Raw genomic sequence first — 24,904 nt, forward strand, 5'->3', positions numbered from 1 at the left:
ATACAGTTTGTCCTTTGATGTACGAGGTTGCAATGGCTCTACTGCTGTCGATAGATATGTTTTGTATTGTTCACAGTTGAATTTGTCAAAACGGATGCTAGTTCTTCGAAATTCTGTAGATTGAGTCGTATGATGAGTACTAAGTTGTAATTTGATTGGAAGAGGCTCACTTCCTAATGGATCGAGAACATCAATTTGGATTTGTGAAACGTGATTAGCAGAAGTAATGACAATAGCTGGTATGCTTTGTGATACAGGCCAAGTGGGTTTGGAAGATCATGAATGATACCAGATATGTAAGTTATGACAAAGATTTGAAAGGTAGATTTGTTTATTTCTGATCTGCTGTGCATGTTGAATTTAACCATAATTATGAATTTTTTATAATTATCGGAAATGTGTTGCACGATTACAGTAGGTAGTGGTTTTACAGGTCTGATATAAATTGTAGCAACGATTATAGTTATATTACAGAAGTATAAAGTAATGATGAGATATTCAGGAAGATCTAGCAGCCTACAAAAGTGTTGGCATGATGGAATACGTGGAGAAAATTTCACAATTGTTTATCTGTTTGTGCGTCTCCTAGGAAGGTGTTAGCCTGTAGAATTAATGTATATCCAGAAAAATGGCAAATGATGGAGGGAGTGAGAAAGGTTTTGGTAAGGATAAAGATTACAGCTTTTTTCTTTCACTAACAGCGCTTCGAATAAAGCTTTATTTCGATGAATGGATCCAATATTGAGAAATATAAAGGCTATATCCATGATCAGTAGGTTAGACAGTAGTTTCCAAAGGTACTGTATGAAAATATATATTTTGACCAGAATAAGTAGTATGAGATGTAACATGGAATATTTCTTTTGCTGCGTGGGTGATTTGTTTTAAGACATGTGAACGATGAATTGATTGAATATTTTGAAGAGTAAGCGTTAGAAAGGCAACAATATTGCATACTGTTATAGAAGAGTCCAGTGATTGTAGAACGTTTGCAGAATAGTTGTATATACGTAGTGGCACCACTTATTCAGGGTGAACTTTGGTATGGACGGATTTGCCTTTACACTTGTAACTATATGTCGGGTATTGTTCATGGCAAGTGTAACAATTTCGGGGTTGTAGATTGGGATATGAATGACTGGAGTGATCACTAGATCAATAGCTGCAGACAGAAGTATTGGCAATATTGTGGTAGAGTGTTGATTATATGTATAGCATTTTTCGCATTGAAGTGTTAGGGGTGTTGGTGACCGTGAAAATTTAACTTTGTTTTTGTTATAAATGTATGCCTCACTAGTTAGAAGAGAATCATTAGTGGTTTGAGAAGGTGTTAGTACTTGAACAATGTACGTGTGACATGTAACATTTCTAATTCGTATAACCTTCAGGAGTGTGTATCCTTCGTAGGTAAGTTCCCCCTGAATTTCTTTATCGGTATAAGGATTAACACCACGATTCATCACGGAAAGGAGAGGAGGAGACGGCGAGGTGATGGTATTTGCTTGCCTTGAGATGCATTGTGGTTGACATTTTTGTCGAAGGTATCTATATGTACTTTGTTTTTATAGCGCTGATCATGTTTGCCTTTTCTGTTTTGAAAGTAAAGCCGTTCCTAGTTTGACTATTTCTTTGAGTGACGCACGAGGAAGGTACTTGTACAGTTGTAGAGCAACTTCTTTCTCAGTTGAGAAACGTGAATCGAAACGGGTCAACAGAAACGAGTACATTGACTGAGATAAAGTTTGACGTAAAGTTGGAGTCGCAGTAGAATTTGTTTCCATGTTCATACTGTTGTTTACTATATCTGGTGTAGCATGTGCATTTTTTTTGCAGCTGGTGAGAATTGCAAGCGGTTAGAATAAGTTTGCATGATTGAAGAGCGGGAAGCCACAGATATAACAGAGCTTCTGGTACGACCAGATATGGTTTGTGACTGCTCTTGCATTTCTTCCACTTTAGTGGAGCAGGCAGGAAGTTTACGCTAATTATTGGTACCTACTAAGGTTACGATTGATACTTTGATACATTTTGACAGTTTATACTTGGGAGTTGGCATCAAGAAAGATAGGGTAGAGAATTTTTATTATCGATAGATGCACCATATTATAATTAAAAATAAATTAAATATGGAGAGTTTAATTGACACGTTAATGTGTTTTAGGTTCTGATAAGAACTATTTGATTTATAATGTCACAGAACAATATTTGATTAGTATATTATTGTTATTCATATGCAATAGATACAGCATATCATATCTAGTATCAATAATTATATTATTTGAAATATGACAAGCACATATGATAGTTGCTAATTTAACTTTTAAAATAAGGTATGGTTTATGAATTTTTTGTGGATTAATGAAAAAATGAAATGAAATCTTTGAGTTTTACGTCCCATGGTTATGCCGGTTAGGATAAAGGAGACGGTGATGATGAGTAATGAATGAAAAAGGTGGAATGAAGAATGTGGGAGGAAACGGGAGAACCCCGAGAAAACCCACACACACGGTGATTGTCCACAACAAAGTTCTTCTGGATTTGATTACTACAGAACCGTTATGTATCAACATTAAATATGAACCATCATACCAATTGACAAATATTATAATATTCGAAATTTTTTGTCTGCATGATTGTCGGACTGAAATGCTGAAACATTTCAACAAACGTAACATAAAACATATCTTGTAGAAAATAAAGGAATCATTATAATGAAAACAATAATATGCAATTGTTAAAGTCAATATAGTCTCAAAACTGTCACCTAAGATAAACAAGCGCTTATAGTTACTGATAACTAAATTATTCTTTGTATGTGCTGAAATTATGAACAAATCCTACAATGTGTTGATCCCCTGATTAATACGTTTATTAAAACATTTATAAATGGACATAACATTCATCTATTCACAAACATTGTTTTGGGAGGATTTCAAACCTTCAAAGCACTTAATACTGAAAATGTCATAATCTATAATACAATTAAATTATCATGTAATTTATCAGTAGTGAAAATAGTGTATAGTTTGTGTCTGTAAACAATCTGAAATAAAAAATACTTAATGTCACTATTAAACAAAAATACATAGTCTTCATAAGTAAAAATTGCTATTTTCTTATCCATCATATTCTCCTGATATGTCTCCACATCATAAAGTCAGGTCTCATCGTTTTAGTTCTTTACCAATTACTTGTAAATATTTCTTATGATTCTTTAAACTTCATGTATTTGAAAAATTTCTGTTCAATAAGGATACAGTGTTCTTCAGTACAAAAATTAGTCTATATTCATAGAAAGTTATCCTTAATGTTATGCTTACTGATATACAAATATAAAACTCACAGTGTGTTTGTTCAACTTTCATCATCAACTCGTAAATCAAACCATTATTTATTCAATATGTAGGCTATAACTATATAATTTCAATTTACCTGTGTTTATACAATTATATTTATCTTATCAAATTTCTTTAACAAAAGAAAATGTCTACAATAACAAGTTAATATAAGCAGCAAAATAAATGAAATATAAAGTTATGTAAAAGAAAATATAATACCTATCCATTAGTATTTATTGATTGAATGAATAAATATTCAAAATAATTAGTCTTTTAGTATAACAGCAAAACGTCCTAGTCTGTCATTCAAAATCTAATAATTTAAATACGATGCAGTACATGGTAATGACGTATACTAAGTCGTATTTAACGTCAATATACTTTGTTACTGTACAGGCATTTTAAAATATTTATGGTTTAATAAATGAATATTTGAAGTAAAACAATTCAATCTGACATTCATGCAATTAATAATTCAGAGAAGTCAACAGATGTCGCTAGTTGTGCTACCTCCTATCTAACATGAGTAATCTTGGTATTATACTAATCAAATATCAATCCTTAAATGTAAACCTGTTATATCTTATAATAAAAAGGAAACAAATCAAACTGACATTCACACATTCTAATAATTCAAAAAAGTTAATAGATGTCGCTAGTTGTATTGCCTTCTATCTAACATATATAGATTTCAGTATTGTAATAATCAAAATATCCAACTTTAATGTAAAACAAATACATCTTATGACAAAAGAGCAAATCACGCTAACATTCATGTATTTAATACTTCAAATAAAATAAAATAATAGCTGTCGCTAGTTGCGCTGCCTCATATCTAAAATAAGTGACTAATGCCGAAAACAAAAGTGTCTCCATAAATCTAAACCAAATATATCTTATTATAAAAGCAAAACATACCTATCTGTCAATTATATTTAAATGGTTTTAAACAAAACAATAGTTGTCACTATTTGTGGTGGCCTGATTATCTATTAATTAAATGTCAATAGTACACTCTTCAGTTAGCATTACATGTAATTGCAATGCATTTATGTTATAAAGTACTATGTGGCAATCTGTCAATTTTGTGTTCAGTACTTTAAGAGGATAATACTTATCACTAGCTGTGGTGCTTTGTATATAAATAAAGAAATAAATAACAATATTCCAGGAATTATCTGTCAATCCTAATATTCTAAATCAATTAATTCTTATTATTAAAGCAATACATATCGATATATCTCTCAAGATCATAATAATTCATAATCAAAGCATTTCTTAGTAAAAACTTTAATTCCAAGGATATAATAAGTCTCTACCGTACATTTTCACTAATATCAACTCAAAAACATTCTCCAATGAATCTTGATATTGAACATAGTTAAAACTGTTACTTTAGTTGATTCCATTTAAGTAAATCTAAATTACATTAATAAACATACCATTTATAGATAATTAAAAGAGTCAATATCATCAATATTTATAATAATGTACTTCTATCTGCTAATTGCAATACTAATAAAGTTATATAAATAGAGTATCTCCAATCCAGTATAATAGCTGTCACTATTGTTCAAATCAATTGTCCTTGCTCTTAAAACATAGTAACCATCTACTTCTTAAAAAACTAGTAATTTCAAACCTACAAAGTATAGTCTGAACTTGTGTTCCTAGTAAACCGTAGTTAGTATTATTTATGAATAGTTCATAATTAATATTGTGTCATATTTCAATATAAAATAAATTCTAATCCTACTGTAATATCTACAAATAGTCGTAGAAAACTAATTTATCCTAAAATGTATGCAATATGTTAACAATAAAATAGTAAATCAGTGGACACATAATTAAAGTTCTAATCAATATAATAAGTAAATATTATTCATCGCTAAATTCAAGCATAGTTCTTTTTGTCTTCAATCTTATTTCAAATATAGTTACCAATTCTGATAAATAGTTTCTAATATGGCCTAATGTGATATAACAAACTAATTTGTAGTTATTTCTGGTAATGTTACATAAATATAATACATTAAACAGGTTTCAAGTTTGAATATTGTAATTATAATTCAACAAATTTAAATCAACATCCATAAATAAACCAAATAACATCAAACAAAGTTCTATCTTGCAATCTAAAAATTCCAAAATCTTAATGCACACAAGTTTCCGTAAATTCTTTTCTAGAAACCATTAAGCCTTATATCTAATTTCCAAACAATAAAGTATCAATCATTTTTCACCATCATACAGTAATAGCATATAGTTCATCTGTATCTCTATACAAAACTAATCTCCTAAAGGACCTGGTTCAGCAAAATACAAAGTGTAATCAGCCAAATCTTCATATGGTGGTTCTGTAGGGTACCACAATGCAATTCATGTCAAATTCTAATGTTATCGTGCATTGTAAATTTAAATATATCTACACTATACTAAATATCAATGTATCATATATGCATCACATGTCAATTTGTGAATCTCTGATTCCCAACTTCAATTAAACCGATGTCAAATACTCTGTCAATAACAATATACTCTAGTCTTAGATATAATCAAATTCACATATACTCCATAAAAATATTTTTACGGTAAACAACCAAGACACTTAACATAAAATTTCAAGACAAAAACAATTTTTTACCTATAATAATTCCATTAGTGATTTATATATAAATTAAGTCAAATAAAGCACATACATTAAAATATTGCTGTACAACATAAAAATAAATAATCAGCTAGCACATCCAAGTGTTAACCAAAAGGCTTGTGAATCAAGCCCAGTTGTGAGTACAAGATTAAATATTCGTAGTATATTTACTTCAAAGTATAATAATACACTCCTCGGCAAGGTTAAGCTAAAAACTCCCTATAAAAGGCATCAACTATGATCTTCGCCTAAATCAATAGTCTCGGTACTGTATCCATTGTAAGTCTTAAGTCCACATAATATATAAATAGTTCTGCAACACTATCTATCACATAAATTGAATAACTTTTACCCTACAATTATCAACAATTTCCCATTAAAATCGCTTCCAACAATGAAATACCCTCTATTCTTACTTATAGTGAACACACTTCGTACTTAGTATCGTCAATACTCTTGGTTCAATTCTGGACCATGTATATTTGTAATGGACAAACATCGTACATATGAAATTTTCTCGGGTTCTCCCGTTTCCTCCTACATTCTCATTCCACCGTTTCATTCATCTTAAGAGGGAAAGTCACCACAAAGTGTTCTGATACAAGTTACCTTAACACGCATAATCATAGGACGATAAACTTATAATTATTTAGTGTACAATTGTAACCTCTGGAGCGTAAGATTTTTAGTTCAATTCCTCATAAGACTATCAAAAATCAAATATTTCTGTAATCATGTCTTCATTCAGTAAACAAATATTCATTTCACCTACAAAAACAATAACCATCATGCAATAAACGTATATATCATTCAAACGCTGTAACAAGTTTTCTAAGTAAACTCAACTATAAAGTTTCCCGTTATAAAGAAAAAAATTCTAATTTCAAAGCATAATTCAAATAAATTCAATGTAAATCAAACCGTTAATGCTAATTTCATGTAGGCAAAACAGCTTAAAACCATTGTAGGTTCTAGTAAAATTAGTGCCATACGTAATAAATATAGTTTAATTAGTAAAATTCACGCCTGACTTGACAATCCATAATCTCACCATTATTTTGAATACAAGCTGTATTAATTAGTAATAAAATTATTAAATTCGTGTCTTATATCTTAAATGTCTATGCATTAATATTGTAAATTAAAAATGCAGCACCCTAAATAAAAAATAAGTATCTAACAAAACAAAAAAATGGGTATCCTTAAAATCCACCCTCCAAATATCTAAAATACAATTTCAGTTTCAACCTATATATGGAATGACTATTCTTATGTATATATAATATGAAATCTAAACAGCGCAAAATTATGTTGGCAAACAAGACTTCTACGCATTTTTCAAATTGATTGTTCGTTGCTACCGATTACATAACTAGTAGGATACACACACTAAACATTAAAATCTGAATATCACAATCCAAAAGTAAACTAAAATCATATGGTCTCCGCAATTAGTAACAAAATAATAATTGCATATCAAATAATTGTAACGTGCAATTTCACAATTAAATAATAGGAGCGGGCAATAAAAACAATCGCATCTACATGTTATGTACTGTTATTTCTATATCCAATTTCATATACTAAAAACGCAATCATGTGCTTATAATAATTTCCTGCAACATACAAACTAACTCTCTTCCAGGCAAATATATCCTGACATAACGAAGTAGTAATTCAAAGAGCCAAGTTCCAATTCTATTTACTTATAATATTAATAATAATAATAATAATAATAATAATAATAATAAACTCCAATTCAAGCTGTATTAACAACAACAAAAAGAGTTGTCTATAAAGAACATGGTTCTGACTTGCAAGGTGTAACAAATATCCCACAATCAAATGCTGTACCTGCAATCAGTGTCAAATAAGCCATGTTTCCGGAAAAAGGCAACATAAAAATACCAACATACAACGTTAGCCTGTAAACATAGTTAGTTTCGGATAGTGTACGTGTAAGCGCCATAAAAATATCCACATTCCTATAATATATAGTTTCTCGTACTTTTTTAAAAATATTCTTCAATACATAAGTGCACAATAATTATGTTTTTCATAAAATTACAATATCAAATTTATATATTCACCCAATTAATTATTATTTTATTAAATTCAAAAATAGCCTAAATCAAATAGTCAACCGAGGTTATAAATATACCTAAAACCGGAGAATACAACGGCGATATCGCAATATTTGTTTGCTTTCGGTTCGCGCAACAAGTTCTTCTACGTCATAAAAAAAATTGTCAACATCAATGAACCACCAACCGCAACTAAAAAAATAGGCAGCAGCGGAGGTGTTATCAAAGGTAAGTGAACTTTGTCTTCTTACTTGAGTTAAAGTATTAAATAAACATACATAGTATGTCGTTATCTATAAAGGAAAATACCATTAGCGTCCGTGACTGCCGGGCGGCGGATATACAAAGCAGGCGGGCAAAAAACTCGCAACAATAATGGCGCCAACGCAAAGGTCACACATACGTGATAAAATATACAAAGTAGGCAATAAAAGTATAAAGGAAAGTCGCAGCATAACCAAACAGTAAGGGCGCCAGCGGAAAGGTCACACATATGTAATAAAATATATAAAGCAAGCTGTGAAAATATAAAGGAAAATCGCAACAAATTCCGACAGTAAGGGCAACAGCGCAAAGGTCAAACATACGTAATAAAGTATACAAAGCGAGCTGTAAAAGTATAAAGGAAAGTCGCGACGGACTCCAATAGTAAGGGCAACAGCGCAAAGGTCACATTTGCGTGATAAGATAAAGGATTATCAATCTGGTGTAATTGCAATATCATTACTTCAATTGAAAAAACTAATTGAAGTGTACTTAAAATAAGTCATAAAAGGGAACAATAATTACATTACATACAAAAATTATCGAAAATCTAGTTACTTTTCGGTGCAACACTGCAAAAAATCACTAAAAATCCCTTAAAAAATCAGGAAAATTTACCTATTTAGGGGAAAAAAGAATCACTGTAATTATTCTCAGTACAGGCAACACTGCGAAATGGCTACGTTTTATACATATAACTACTTACCACCTGCCCATGCCCAAGATATTTTTAAGATTGATACGTACTGAATGGAACAGTTGCAGATTTTCTTTAATATCGTCCTTAAAAATTGATAAACTATGTTAGTTTTTTGTTGTTCGTTCTATGTACAAATGATGTAACATACATGAAATTGATTTGGCCATCATGTTATATCTTTGCAGAGTGGAGAGAACAGTGCGACTTTCATATTAAAAATTCAAGAACCCTGTGACTATACTGAGGAAAAGGATGAGGACGAGGTGTACGCTCCAAATGACATTGGCCTTTTCATTGGAAAATCAAATATTACAGACGTCGAAAAGGAAATGCTGTTACGAAGAACGTGGAAACCTTCTGCTTCACATAAATGCTATGTTCAAATGATAGGGTCTAAGAAAAGAACTTTTCAAGTCAGATGGTTTCAGCGGTATTCTTGGTTGGCATATTCCGATAAACTTAATGGCGCTTTTTGCAAATACTGCTCTTTATTTTGCAAAGGCCGCGTAGGAAGTGGCTCTCATGAAACACGCCAAAGTTTAGTAAAGAAACCTTTCAACAAATGGAAAGACGCAATCGAAACTCTTGATGAACATGCTAGAACGAAATATCATGAACATTCACGAACATCAGCTCAAAATTTTCTCAAAGTTTTCGACGGTAAACAAAAGGACGTTGTGCAACAAATGCAAAGTAAAGATGCAAGTGATATCGAGAAGAACAAAGCCATTTTATCAGTTATTGTGGAGACTTTTATATTATGCGGAAGACAGGAAATAGCACTTCGTGGGCATAGGGGTTCAGGACGTTTGACGCTGGAGGACCCTGTTCACAATGACGGAAACTTCCGCGCCTTATTGCGTTACCGTGCAAGAGGACGTGATTCTCTTCTAAGTGATCATATAGAAAATTCGGGCGCAAATGCTATGTACGTAAGTCCAACAGTACAAAACGAACTATTAAACATAATAGGATGTCATATCCAATATGAAATAATACGACGATTAAGGAGTGCTAAATATTTCAGTGTATTGGCAGATGAAACAACTGATATTAGCCGTATCGAAAAATTCTCTCTATGTGTTCGCTATATTGACAGAGGCACTCTAAGACTTCGCGAAGATTTTCTTACATTTGTTCCTGTATATGATGTTAAAGGATCAGCTATTGCTTAACAATTAAGAGTAATCTACTTCAGCTGGGTGTTGAATTAGCTTATTTACAAGGTCAAGGCTATGGCGGTGCATCAGCAATGCGAGGATCATTTAACGGAGCTCAATCCCATATTCAGAGAGAGTTTCCTAAAGCTGTTTACACACGCTGCTCATCGCACTGCTTAAACTTGTGCTTAACTGATGCGGCAAAATGTCGTTGTGTTCGTAATTGCTTTTCAACTGTGTCTGAAGTGTGTAAGTTTTTTCGAGCGTCAGCTAAAATGTCGATAATTCTTAAAGACATTTTTTTAGCTGATGGACTGACCCACTCATCAATTCATGATTATTGTGAAACTCGTTGGATCGAGAGACACGATGCCATTGCCATATTTAAAGATTCATTTCATTCCGTTGTTAAAGCACTAGAAGAAATTACTAGAGGAACACAAAGTGATGTATCCAGAAAAGCCGAGACTCTTCATGCAAGTGTGTGTAATTTGCCTTTTATAATTGCTCTGACAATAATGTCAAAGATTCTCTCGACAACATATCCATTATCCAAAGCTTTGCAGAAAGAGCAAATAGATCTAGCATCGGCTATGTCAAGAGTGAGTCTCGTAGAAGAAACAATAAGTAACATGAGAGAAAGTGCAATAGATAAGTTTCGGAAGCTATATATCAACGCTGAGGAAATGTCAAGCAAAGTAGGGGTTACTCCATCCATACCAAGAAGAGTAGGGACTCAAAGGTTTCGGTCTAATGTAGAAGCTGAAACACCTGAAGAATATTATAGAAGATCAGTGTTTATTCCTTTCCTAGATGAAATTTTGGGTGCACTGAAATCCCGGTTTTCAAATCACAAGCTTATTTTACTCGGTCTTGACAGTTTGCTCCCTACTAAAACATTGTGTAGGGAATTTAAAGATGTGTTGCCTGCAATTGAGTTCTACAAAGATCTTTATCACAGTAATATTAATATCCTAGAAACCGAGTGGAATTTATGGGTTGCACATTGGAAGATAGAAGCTCGTGTTCCTAAATGTGTAGTGGAGACATTACAACAAATAGATCAGGAAACGTTTCCAAACATAAAGGTCCTTCTCACAATTTTAGCACTGCTTCCTGTTACAACAGCTTCTGTGGAAAGAACTTTCTCTACATTAAAACGACTTAAAAATTATTTGAGAAACAAAACAAACGAAGATCGACTGACAGCTCTAACACTTATGACAGTGCACATGACTTTGAAGCTGTCGTTAACCGATATGCACAGAGCTCCAGGAGACTGCGTTTTAAGTAATGGTTATCCGAGTGGCTATGCTTATCACGTATAGAATGGCTATTTATGTAGTTTAATAACTATTTTTCATATAGATATTATAATTTCAATCTATGTTTTAGTGCTTTTATCAGTTTCAAATGTTTCTTCTGCCATCGTATTACCCTCAGAGAATATTTTAATTCTTATTTTTCTTTTTGAGTTCTTATCTTGTATTGCAACAACTCGAAACTTGCAAAACCTTTGTCTACCACTGGGCAAGGGCATTTATTACTAGTAATTACGCAGCTTCGATCGTTGCTCATTGTTTATTCTGTTATAATTTACTTATTGGATTACTTTCGTGGTTATTTCTGTTATCTGTCTAATGCAGTTTAACATTTTATATAAACTTATTACGGTATATTAACTAATTGATTATATTTCGTTTTATTAGTAGTTTATCCTAAATGTCTACCTTGACAAACACATACAAACCCATATATATATATATATATATATATATATATAACAACACTAAGGTCCCGCCAAACAAAAATCCTGGCTACGCTACTGGTTATGACAGTTTTTGAAATTTGGGTTCAGGCTCAGTTTCCTGTGGAATGGCCCACTAGTCCTCAGCGAATAAAATTCAACATTTAAGATTTTGCTATAACTCACTTATTATCCTACACACAAGAAGGAGTTTTAAAATCTACAATGTGGGTTGTAGATTACCAGTTCAAAATCTATCCATTTTTTGCGAAAAAAAAGAGGTTATTTCTGAAGGCCACATAGCCTATTTTCTTCAGAGGTTGGTGGCAACGCTGGCTACGGCTAGCGTTGACTGGAACAAAATTTGCGGTAATTTGCACAGCTGTTGTAACTTTATTTTGGTATGCTTGTATGCGTTATATTAATTTTTGGAAATATTACACGATTTTTTTTTTTTTATTATTTGTAATGAAGCACACATTGAAAAGTAATATACTGGAAGAACAAGGAGAAAGCACAATGTCTTATGTTTCGATTAATGAATAGTCGTGAGGCATCATACAATGCGGTACGAAATACGAGTGAATTTCATATTTTTTATGGGTGAAAATGTAACTATTACTGTTCCGTAAGTATCATCAGGAGTTAGGTATTCTTTACGAACATATATTGAAAGCAAGAAGGTGCTAATTATAACGTTACTTGTACTTTTTAGGTTCACTCAAGCAGATAACTACAAATAGAATATTGACACGTAAAATACAAGGTGAAATCTTTTTCTTGAAGGAATGAGAGTGTGAATATAAGTAAATACTGTCGTGTACAGCATGAGCATTAATTTTGAGCGATACTGATTGTATTATAAGTGTGATAGGTAATAGTTAAGAACAGCTACTTCTCATCTCCCGTGCACGAGGATACATATTACTGTTGCACTACCTAAACACCCTAAGTACAAGGGCAAGAACTCAGTCTATTACCTACTTTTTAACATCCTAGATAGTCATTGAATAATTCCTGAAAGTATGGCGTTTCTCGTCCTTCCCTAAATGGGAAGTACGGCTCCTTAACTATAACCGTGTGATATCTTAAACTCGTGCAGTTTCACTCCTCGTGTATGTGCACGTTTACTTTTGGCGGACCACTTGAAATAATAGTTGAAAAACTATATTTCTATCTTTTTCTCCTAAAACATTTGCCCTGGGCAACATCAAAATATCTCACTTGGCATAGATAAAATTCAAAGAGGCCTCCAGAAGTATAAATACGGCTTCCGTATGTACGGCATAAGAACTGCAGTGCAAAAAAAGAAACCACCTGTACTAGGTTGCCAGTAAAAAGCATGGATGCTATTTAACCGTGTGAGACCGGGCGAAGCTAGCGGCAGCGAAAAAGCAAATCCGAAATTAGCAGGCGCGTCAGTGATGGTGGGTACACACACACAAGCAAAGAGAGTAAAAAGAAATGGGTTTTTATCAAAGACACCAGTTTTAGTAGCACTTGTTCATCGTTTCCCGTTAGTAACGCTCCACTTGTAAATATAAAATACTGCTTCTGTGCATTGTACAGAAATACACAGCCAGTGGAACATAACATCTAATAGAGTCATCATTCATATGCACTCACTCATTTTATCCATGGTAAAGTACTTGTAATGATTTTACACTAGTAACCCTACACTTGTAAACCAGAAACGCAACTGTATTACATTTGGCAGAAATCTTTTTTTTAACCTGCAGAAATGTGTTCCTTATACGTATGTCTTTTCATACAAAGTACTCAATTTTACCTATAAATCTTCCAAACTTTGGTGCGCCAAAACTACGTCAGCACCCTCGTTTATGTTTATATCCATCACTGCCGATGCACCTGCTCCGTACGGACTCAATCTCTCCATGCGAATCCGGCAGTGGTGCCCTGGCTTGGTTCGATAGCATTCGTGCTTTTTAGTGGTCACTGAGTACAATTTGATTCGTGTTTTACATTGTGGCTTATGCTTTAATTCCACACTGCATTTAAATTAAGCCTTTCTGAAGTAAATCTCCAAGTAGTGTTATAACTAATCATTATTGTTCTGAGACAAATACATATTTCTGACCTGATCTGCAAATGTAAGAAATATGTCAAAATTTGGTAGAACCGTCTGCTTGAGTAAGGCCCACTTTTTAAGTGTGTTATGCTTCTTGTAGACAATCCAAGAAAGCGTGAACAAGAATCTTGTTCAAGACCATTCATGACTATTTGATGAAAAAGACGTCAGCACTGACGCCATTTTTCTCTTGAATTCAATAGTTTCGTTCAAGAAATTTCCTTTCGGTCCTCTTCTAAACAATCCAATTCAAGAGCATGTAATAGCCAATCAGCGCTTGAGTTTGAGTGCAGGAAAATACAAAACAAGTATGATGGCGTCGTGAGACCGAGCTGCAGTTGAATAAATATCTTTTTGTTACTCTTTTCCATAATTATGTGATATTCCAAGTGTGTATTATAATAAACAAAGCTAATATTTGCGCCAGAAGATATTATTAGTATTTTTTGTTAATAATATTCACGATTTATATAGTTATAATGCTTACATGCCAATAACTTCTGTTAAGTTTTGAGTCAATGAGAATTATAAGTATTCATTTGAGAATTTAATATAAGAGAATACCGGGTGTGAATTAAGAAAGAACAGTCCATTAAGTAAAAAAGTTCGATGGGATTGCTGCAAAATCAATTGACCTGTTTTCTAAATTATTTAATATAATCTATTAAATTACAACTGAGTGCAGAAAGTTACGAAAAAATGCTAATATTACAGCTATTCATGCGCAGGTCTGAACTGAATCAGTACGCAGTTTCGCTTTAATTTGTTTTCATAGTTACAGTCTTGTTTTGGACTGCCATCTATTAACAAGAATATAAAACAGATTCAATACCTCTATGATCGTATAAAAGTTGATCCAAGTCCGTTCGAGGCTCTTGTTCAAGTGTCTCGAACAATACTCCTTTGAACGTGTAAATTTGAGGTATTGAATGGTCTTGTTCAAGCTTTCTTGGATATTCTACATGCAGCATTAAAGAGTACTACCAGCATCTATCTGTGTATGAAAACATCTATAAATTTGACTCCATCCTCGAAGAGAAATGCAGACGTTATTATGCAGCTTAGTCTAGATTCTTGCAGCTAAAAATTGTAGTGTGTTTACGCAGCAAACATGATTACCAGTACCTGATTACAGGACTCATGCAAGAGCTCCGTCGTTATGTGGCTAGCGTAAATGTCTTTGGCGCAGGAGACCTGGGTTCGATTCTCTACCGGAGCTATCTGGTTCGGATTCCACTTTAAGTAGAAGGTGCACGTCTCGTAAAATTCGCTGCTGAATCCTAAACTAAAATCAATTCAAAAATACTCACCGAAAGTAAATCCATTATAGATTAAGACATGCATTCTGTTAAGCTCTGCGTTTCAGCCTGATAATAATTTATGATTATATTAGGTTAGTCTGTTTTGAATGGTTCCGTTTAATTACCGTAGTATGTTGCTTTGGGTCGGCGGTGTTCATCGGAATTTAACTCTACATTAAAAAATAAAAAAAGACCAATGAATTGAAAATATCTAAGTAAGGCAAATTTTCAAATATATGAAAAACGGGTAACAAGTTTAGTTGGAAAAATCTTTTTTTTTTTTCTCTCTCTCTCTAATTCCCTTCAACTATGACGAAGCTTTCCAATCCGTCAGCCTTCCTGGGCGAAATATAGTTAAAATCCTGTTTCATTGTGGACATCTCTTAAACAGTGAGATTTATTTATTATCAGTAAATTAATATAATCACTATACGAGTGAGACAGAAAAGGGGGGGGCTAAAGACAGAAAAAAATCATAAGCTAAAATTTTGTACATACCTTTGGGAAGCTGTATATAACAACATTGTGAAAGTACGGAAATATCCGGTGATGTCTTTGGCCGCCATATTGAAAAATAGACGACAAAGTGTGTTTTTTCAACGCAATGACTGATTCTCACTGCAATAGCTATAACTCAGGTTATATTTGCACTGTTGATGTTATTTTTGCTTCATTCGAATAAAAAAGGAGTATTCTTACAGATCACGTATTACACTTACCAATTTACTTCATATGCGGGAAGTACCGCAGGGATTTCCTTTTGAAAACCCCCAAATTTTTTTTTCTTCCAAATACTTTTCTTATATATTAGCCCAGAAGAAATCATAAGCTGAAATTTTGCACATACCTTTGAGAACGTGTATCTAATCACATATTAAAATCGTGAAGTATCTGATGACGGGTTTGGACGCCATGTTGAAAAATGGTCGCCGATAATAGCTATAACTAACGTAGTATTTGCATTACTTATATTATTTTCACATTGTTCGAATAAAAAAAGTCTATGGTTACAGACCACTAGTTACACTTACCAGTTTAGTCGAAACGCGGGAAGTAACGGAGTGTTTTCTTTTTAAATATCACCATAATTTCCCTTCTGAATAGTAGTTTTCTTATACATTAACCCAGAAAAAATCATAACAAGGTAAAATTTTGCACATACCTTTCAGAAGAAGTGTTAAACAACATACGAAAAGTCATGAAATATCCGGTAACGGGTTTGGCCGCCATAGTGAAAAGTGTCCGCCAAATAGTGGTTTTAAAGGTAGTAACATGTTCTCACTTTAATAGCTGTAACTCACATTGTATTTGTACTATTGATGTTATTTTTAGTTCATTCGAATAACAAAGCACTACGATTACAGACACCAATCTACTACACACATAAGTTAAGTTACGGAGATTTGTTTTTTAAATACCTAAAATTCCTTCAGTTTACTTTTTCGTAATTACTTGTCCTCTAATAGTAGCGATTAATCTTACATTTACTCAGGGTGGAAAAAAATCATGATTTTTTAATAAAAATTATTTTTGTTCATTTTTTTGATTTAAATCGATTTTTTTGATTTAAATCAAATCTTTCTCCTCGTATAATGCAAGTCGCGAACTGGACAAAATACATTAGGAATTAATATTAAATGACAATTATGCCATTTATGTGAAAGTATTTTGGTTTTTTTTTTTTTTTAATTAAACCCCAATCGTTAACCTATTTCAATCCCAAACAATGTTTTTTAAGCATTAAGGAAAAAACGTACAGCAACGTTTATCAACATGAAACTTTTCTTTTCACGAAAGTTTCTGATATTTGGCAGGGGTATATTTTTAAAAAATCGGAAATAGCCAGCGGTACGAAATACATGTAAAGTACATAAATTTCGCCTAAAATTAACTAATTAACTCGATGGCCTATGGAACCCGGAAGTTCAATGCCATTTACGAAAACTCTCCACTGACTTCTATCCTTAGCCAACTGGATACAGTTTCTACTTTGTATTCCTATTTCTGCGAGATTCATCTTAATATTGTCATCCCATCTGCGTCTAGATCTTCCTAATAGTCGTTTGCCGATTGGTCTTCCAGTTAAGAATTTGAAAATGTTCCTATTTTCTTCCATCCTGGCTACATGACCTGCCCACCTGAGTCTCCTAGACTTGATGACCCTAACAATGTTTCGTAAACCGTATAAATTATGTAGTTTCTCGTTATGAAGTTTCCACCATTCCCGTTCCTCTTGGGTCTTAACACTCGTCTCAGGATCTTGTTCTCAGATACTTTCAGTCTATGTTCTTCCGTCATAGTAAGCGACCATGTTCCGCAACCATACAGAACCAGGGTGCCTACCAGTCAGGAAATTTGCAGGGTCAGGGAAAGTCAGGGAATTTCATTGTTTCAGGGAAAAATCTTTCCCAGGCTGTGAGGGATGAAGGAATGTCACTAAAATAGTCATAAATTACAGGTAAATAAATTGGTTCGTTTGTACGTTTGTAGAATATTGTATAAGCATATAAACAATGATGAAAGCTTACAGTTACTTTAAATATAAGTTGGGGGCACGCTGGCTGACTGGTAGAGAATTCTCCTTGGTGCTTGGGGTCCCTGGTTCGATCCTAGCTCGCTTCTTGTGGACTTTGTGGTGGACAAACACCGTACTCGTGGGTTTTCTCGGGGTTCTCCCGTTTCCTCCCACTTTTTTCATTTCATTCATCTCTCATCATCACCGTCTCCTTTAGCCTAACCGGCATAAGCGTCGGACGTAAAACTGAAAGATTTTATTTTCATGATTTAAATATAAGTTACTTTTCATGAGTTAAATTAAGAAAAAAAGAATGATAGTCAGGGAAAATTATAATTTTGTCAGGGAATTTAATTATGCTTGCTTGGTAGACACCCTGAGAACAACAGTCATATATATTTTGTGGTGTCGCGGAGCCAGCTAATCTTTTCGGGGAGGAAAGAGTGGCTGGGGCGACTCCTTGCAGGAATTTTGAATGGTTTAAAAGTACCAAAATATAGGTTAGACCACTGGCATTCAGGTTTTGGATGGTAGCCAATAACTTTCACGCTCCCAAGTAGGAGATCAATCAGACTACGAGAATAAACCGAAATGTACAAGTATGTAAAGAAATGGACAGCTTAACTGATTTATGATGGTACCAACAAGGTGATGTTACACCGGAAGAGAACGATAGCCAATCAATTAACAATTGTATGACCGCAGGGTGATTATTAAGAAATTGTATAATATAATGCTCTCGTACAAGGCCACCACTCGGAGAGATGGTGGGGAAACAACTTTAGTCGCTAGCTTATTCTAATGGTCACTAATGAGTGACAATAACGAGTATAATCTACTACAGATCACCAGTTCGTTACCAATCGGGGATCGTGTCTCAAACAAGCCACCAGATTGTGGTAGTGGCAAGAGAAAAGGGTAGGATCGGCTTAGATCCTCACCCAGGTGTTAGTTATTCACAATGAGATCGAAGGATCGTGTGTATCGATCTGTCGCTAATAATAACCACTTTGTGATGGTGGTCTATATAGATACTAAGATACAATTGACGCATTGGGTAGCCCTCAAAAGGGCTGTTTTATTACAGGGACTGACCTGAGTCCAACACCAGGGCGAGCTGCGAAGCTCTATTAGCGAAACAACAATTAAATTATAATTAAGCGACTTTGGGGCGCAGAGGCGCCGAGTTCATCTCTACAATAGACTATCGGGTAATACACTCGTCAGGGGGAACAGTGGAGGTCCCGACACAATTAAAGAACTAAATTAGGCGGTCGAATGAGAATGAGACGAGCGGGTTGGTACACAGAGGAAGAGTTGTCTTACATATCAAGTTTTAGGCAAAAGGGTAAGTCTCATATCTTTAACACAATAAACAGTATAGCACGGCAAGTGATTAGAATACTACCACTACTGGCCGATACACTATACTTAACCAATATTACAAATCACGTAAGAAGCTTTAATTAATGACTTCAAATACATTAACAAAGGCGGAGTGATTGGAGTACCACCACTATGCGCCAATAAACAATAATCGGTTTATCAAACAAGAATAAGATAAATTGAACATTAAAATTAAATTAGCTTCAGAGGTCTTTCCTTTACAAGACAGGTAATTACCAAATAATAACAAAATAAGTAAAAGTTCAAAGTTCCTTGGGAGGTGATTCCCCTTTTACAGTTAAGCAGAAAGTTTATGTTGGGAATGCTAGTGATCACTGAATAAACTAAAATAAAATGACAATAATAACCCACCTGAGATTCGGTTCCTAGATCCAGAAGTCTCGGATTAGAGATGACGATAATCCAATGGGGGGGGGTTAGCTTGGTGCTCCTGTGGACATTCCGTAAAACACGCCTGGTAGCAAAATCACTATTCACAAGGGACAACACTTAAGATGTAAATACTCACTAGTGTCTCGAGCGGCAGAGACGCTAAGAGAAGGAGATGGAAAATGTTCCCAGTCGGCCGTACGAAAAGAGGTCTTCATGGACTGCGTACCAGATTAGGCTTCTTTGGATGTGGAGACATCGCACACGCCGGGCCACTGTTGGGAAGGTTGTCGAGAATCGTTGGCAGTGCCGGAAGGTAACTCAGATCCAATTGAGCGCGGGCTTCGAAGAAGGACGTTCCAATGGGATTCTGGGCTTCCTGTAGACCACAAGGTGCTTCACCAAGGATGGAGGCTGATCAAACTTTAGAAATGGGTTGGAGAAGTGAAATCATACAACGACTAGTAGTTAGAACGTAGTCCAAGTTCGTAAGAACAAAGTAGGCGAATTGAAACAAATAAATGGTGAGGTTGATGTGAGTAGTTTTAAATGACGTAACTCAGATTTGAGTAAGTGGAGATTTTATTAGTGACTCACGTAGTCCGGAGACTTAGTACAACACAGTTCACAGGTGCAAGGTTCATATCACTTTGCAGATTGATATTGAAATACAGAGTTGCGTAGGCAAGGAAGCCGTTAAGAGTCACTTAACTATAGATTACGAAAATCCAACGAAGGGAAAGTAAGTTCAGTTAGTAATAATGAGAATGAACTTGGCGTTATACTCACTTATACGGAGTGCAACTGTTCCAATGTAAATCTTGCGATTGCAGATTTAACAAACACACAACGCTGTTGTAAAATTATGAAATGAAATGAAATCTTTGAGTTTTACGTCCCACAGTTATGCCGGTTAGGCTAAAGGAGACGGTGATAATGAGAGATGAGTGAAATGGTGGAATGAAGAAAGTGGGAGGAAACGGGAGTACCCCGAGAAAACCCACGAGCACAGTGTTTGTCCACCACAAAGTTCACTTGGCGGGGGCTGGGATCAAACCCGGGACCCCAAGCACCAGAGGTGAACGCTCTACCACTGAGCCACCGTGCCCCCCCTTGTAAAATTATGCTGTAGAGAGTCGTGTGAGTGACGAGGAGTCGTCACGATGAAAAACTATTAAGAACAAACAAGCTTAGTCGTCTGCACGTGGTGATGGTTAATATTCTACGGTAGTGTCATGTTTATGAAGCGACTACCGACAAGATGGAAGGCCGGTATTGTGGTTGGACTCTAAGCCTCGGATGATGACAAGAGACCTGTGGTTAACAGAGTCCGGGGGTCTCAGCCGTAAGAGAAAAGTTAAGTTCTCCCGTGCGAGCAACGGTCTTTAAAAAATTACAAGTCCAACATCGACGGTAGAAGAGACTGTTTACCCCGAAGGGCGATGGGCGAAGGCCCACACCTTCTCGTGGAGTAACCCGAATAACTTTCCTGGAATAACTCTAGAATCACTCTTGGGGCGAACCTGCAAACGACTTTTGTTCTACGCTTATCTGGTTCACACTGCACTGATAATTACGTGTGGAAATGGGGGACGGTCCAAGAAGAAAAGAGAATCTTTTCGGATTGGATCCGGCTTATCGAAAATTCCAAAGTTTACTCTTCGCGCTGCGTAATGAGGTGTTCGGATACGCCCTTAAAGACTTCCTTTTAACATTGCATCATTTCCTTTAAATTTTAGATAACCTGTAGGTTTAGTAACCTTCGACCTTGCACTAACAATATGAGCACAGAGATACATAAAACCAAATTTATTAAGACAATTTTGATTACTACAGATGCTCATAGGAACCATTGAGATTGACCAAAGTTTAGAAAGTTGAAAAGTTCATATTAGCAGCTGTAACATGGGAAGTAATATCTCTTTACTTCACTGACAGTCTAACATTGTAAATGTCCAAAATCATAGCTATTTTCTAGATTATGAAAGCACTCTTATAGACGAAGTCTACAATAAAATACATTAATGTCATTACCAAAGATGTTTGAGGACTAAGAAAATAACCTCTTGTACGTTTTCAGACAGAGGATACAATTTAATTGATACTCTAGCATTTCTGTGTTTATCTAAATGTTTTTAGTACTGACAGATAAATTTACTTTCTTTTTCCTACAAGAACTTATTATATTTCCCTGCAACTGAAAGATCACAACCTTTATTTACTTAAGATAGAGGGTTGGTTTCACGCAGCTGTGTGATGACTAACTGGGGAAGCTTGACGCACAAAAAAAAAATATACAACAAGAGAGAGAGATAGGGAGAAGAAGCTTTTGAGGAAAGCAAAAGATGATTCTCATCTCGTGAACTGATTTCTCATTTTAAGATTTTTTTAAAAAAAAAAATATAAAATAATTCACACTTTCATTTCTAATAATTGTAGCAAACTATTTAATTATTCGTGGAGTGTGGCGACAAAATAAAAAAAATTTAATTGGCTGGCGCCACGCTACAATTTTAATCTTCAAATTCCTGGACAGAATTCGTGACAAGAGATTTTGAACTGAATAATAATAAGAACTCCCTGCTTTTAGTCGACATTTTATTTCTTCGTAAATATCGTTTTCGTCTGTTAATACTGATCCTAGATATTTGAAAGAATCCACTTTATCAAAAGTATTATTCGATATTTTAACGCATCCAAAATTTGCCGTATTACGATCTTGAGGAACTTCTATGTATTTAGTACATAAATTTCGCCTAAAGTTTTAAATTTTTTTGTTTCGGAAAGGGGATCGGGCCCCTCTAAATATTATCTAGAAACAAACAAATAGACGTGGACACAAAATAATTTTTGTCTTAAATGTCCATGGTGATTTCTCCGTTCGAATAGTTAACGATTTAAAAACCCTATGTTACGAAGAGAAGAAAGCAGATTCTCCCGTTACCCGTTCAAAGTGGGATTTTCCCTAATCATCCTCTGCATGATACTCGTTTTCATACTGTGCTTTACATACATTTGAGTCTCATTGTACAATGATTATTATCTTCCATAGTCCAAATAACAGAACAGAAACGGGATTTTTAAGTAAATTAATTTATTTCGGAATTTGATTTAAATCAACGATTTTTATTTAAAAAATCAAGTGATTTAAATCTTGATTAAAATCGTGATTTAAATCAGACTGATTTAAATCAATCCACCCTGCATTTAATACGCAATATAACAACCAAGTTTGATTCAAATCATAGTGATAGAATCGTAATAACAAATAAAACTCCGTTAAGTACTGCTCATTGACTACGCATAGAGCGAATAAGGCATTTTCTCAAGCTACACTCCCCAACTGTTACGCTTACTTCTTCAACGCCAGTTGTCACATTTCCAGAGAAGTTCTTTGTGAATCTGAAAAGCAAATCTAAATTTATTGGGATACTTTTTAATCATCTCACGGTTGCTGGCACCAGTGTTCTTCAAGCCTCTGGAAATGCACAAACCCAGATTTGTGTACAGCAATAAAACTCTCTCTCAAGCAGCCACATCAAGTATCAATTATTGCAGAAGATATTGATCTGCTTGTACTTATGACTTAATTAGCAAGTAGGAAATATAAAAGTAACCAAGTTAGTTCTGTCGCTTTTTCACCCACTGCCTTCGGACATTGTTATGTCACCTAAGACGCACCTGGAAGATAAAAAATAGTCCTAATCAACACTGACGACCTTCTGCCAACGTTATAAGAGGCAATGGATTCCATCGCTTCGATAGAACTTGGTGGGTCGTGGAGGGAAGAAAGTATCAAGTGTATTTTGCACCTCTACTTGGCATTTGAACTGGCGTCCTCTAAGGTGATTGTCCAAGTAATGGAACAAGTGATAATCGGTCGGTGGATTGCCCAGGGAGTATGGTGATTGCAATAGTTTCCCATCTAAAGCGCAGAATGGTATATTGCGTCGTCATAGCCACGTCGGACTTAGCGTTGTCCTGTAACAGGAGGACACCTTTGAGATTCAGAAGTGCTGGCTTCAGAGTTTCGAGTTTTTCTTGAACATGGCTCAACTGCTAACACTACACTGTTGCGTTGATGCTCTGACTAGCTGGTAGCAGTTCCCGATGCACGATGTCACGAGCAGTCCACCAACACACAGGAGGACCTGGTGCAGTGTTGGCTTCGACTCTTTTGGCGGTTGTGCTGAATGTTTCTCCACTCACACTGAAATGTAGTCCCAGTTCCTCACATATCTGGCCACTATTCGCCTCACTTGCTGCCTGAAGATCATTTTGTACATTTGTTCGTATTCCGGCACGTGGTAGATCTTCGAGTATTTCGTCACCGTCCTTCAGCTTGTTAAAATATTGCTGCACTGTTTGCGTAGTCACGACACACCAAAGGCCTAGGGAGTCCTTTGCACGGTGTAGCATATCTTCGGACCCGCTGCAGCGACATTTGACCCCGCAACTGTAACAGCACACACTCCCTTATGACGGTCTGCGAACATCTCTTGTTAACTGTCCTTACGCAAGTTCACGGTGTAACTAAACTGCCACAACCAGGTAGTATGTTGGATATACCCACACCAACTGACCTTCGCCTTGATTCCATTCGCATTCAACTCACGATGTGATTGCCAAATGAACACTGACTTCCACAAAAAGCGACAGTACTTTCTTGGTTACTTTTATATTTCCTCACTTGCTAATGAGACCAAAAGTGCAAGCAGATCAATATATTCCCCAATAATTGATACTGGATGTGGCTGTTTGAAAGAGAGTTCTATTGTTGTACGCAAATCTGGGTATTTGCATCTCCAGATGCTTGAAGAACACTGGTGCCAGCAGCCGTGAGATGATTAGGAAGTATTCCAATAAATTTAGATTTGCTTTTGAGATTCGCAAAGAACTTCTCTGGAGATGTGACAACTAGCGTTGAAGAAGTAAACATAACAGTTGGGGAATGTAGCTTGAGAGAATGCCTTATTCGCTCTATGCGTAGTCAATGAGCAGTACTTAACGAAGTTTTATTTGTTATTACGATTCTATCACTATGATTTGAATGAAACTTGGACGTTACATTGTGCGTATTATTGTGTATTTAATGTAAGATTAATTGCTACTCTCAGAGGACGAGATTGTTAACTAATTAAAAGGAATCTGAAGAAGAAAAATTTAGGGATTTTTAAAAAAATCATATATAATTTCTCTCATGTCTGTAGTAGACTCGTAAGTTTCTGTTATCGTAGTCCTTTGTTATTCGAATGAACTAAAAGTGACATCAATAGTCCA

The 24,904-nt window shown here is 34.9% G+C and overlaps 2 protein-coding genes across 5 annotated transcripts in view; both read left to right on the top strand.

Annotated features, from left to right (window-relative positions):
- Positions 1 to 10,471: 10,471 nt before the first annotated feature.
- On the top strand, positions 10,472 to 11,524 carry LOC145689811 (52 kDa repressor of the inhibitor of the protein kinase-like). Its single transcript, XM_081764019.1, has one exon. It carries the CDS (start codon positions 10,472 to 10,474, stop codon positions 11,522 to 11,524), a length of 1,053 nt encoding a protein of 350 aa, XP_081620145.1.
- A 648-nt stretch (positions 11,525 to 12,172) lies between these two features.
- The window catches only part of LOC145691098 (uncharacterized), a 39,334-nt gene continuing 26,602 nt past the window's right edge, over positions 12,173 to 24,904 (top strand). Inside the window, exon 1 of one of the 4 annotated variants that reach the window (XM_081766783.1) lies at positions 12,173 to 12,312. The gene's annotated coding sequence lies outside the window, so the exon portion shown is untranslated. Of the gene's footprint in view, positions 12,572 to 12,602; positions 12,750 to 24,904 lie in introns of those variants that run through there. The other 3 variants (XM_081766780.1, XM_081766779.1, XM_081766781.1) reach the window with 3 other exon arrangements.

This window comes from Thermobia domestica, chromosome 7, assembly GCF_964235325.1.
Source record: "Thermobia domestica chromosome 7, izTheDome1.hap1.1, whole genome shotgun sequence".
Classification (NCBI taxonomy): Eukaryota; Metazoa; Arthropoda; class Insecta; order Zygentoma; family Lepismatidae; genus Thermobia; species Thermobia domestica.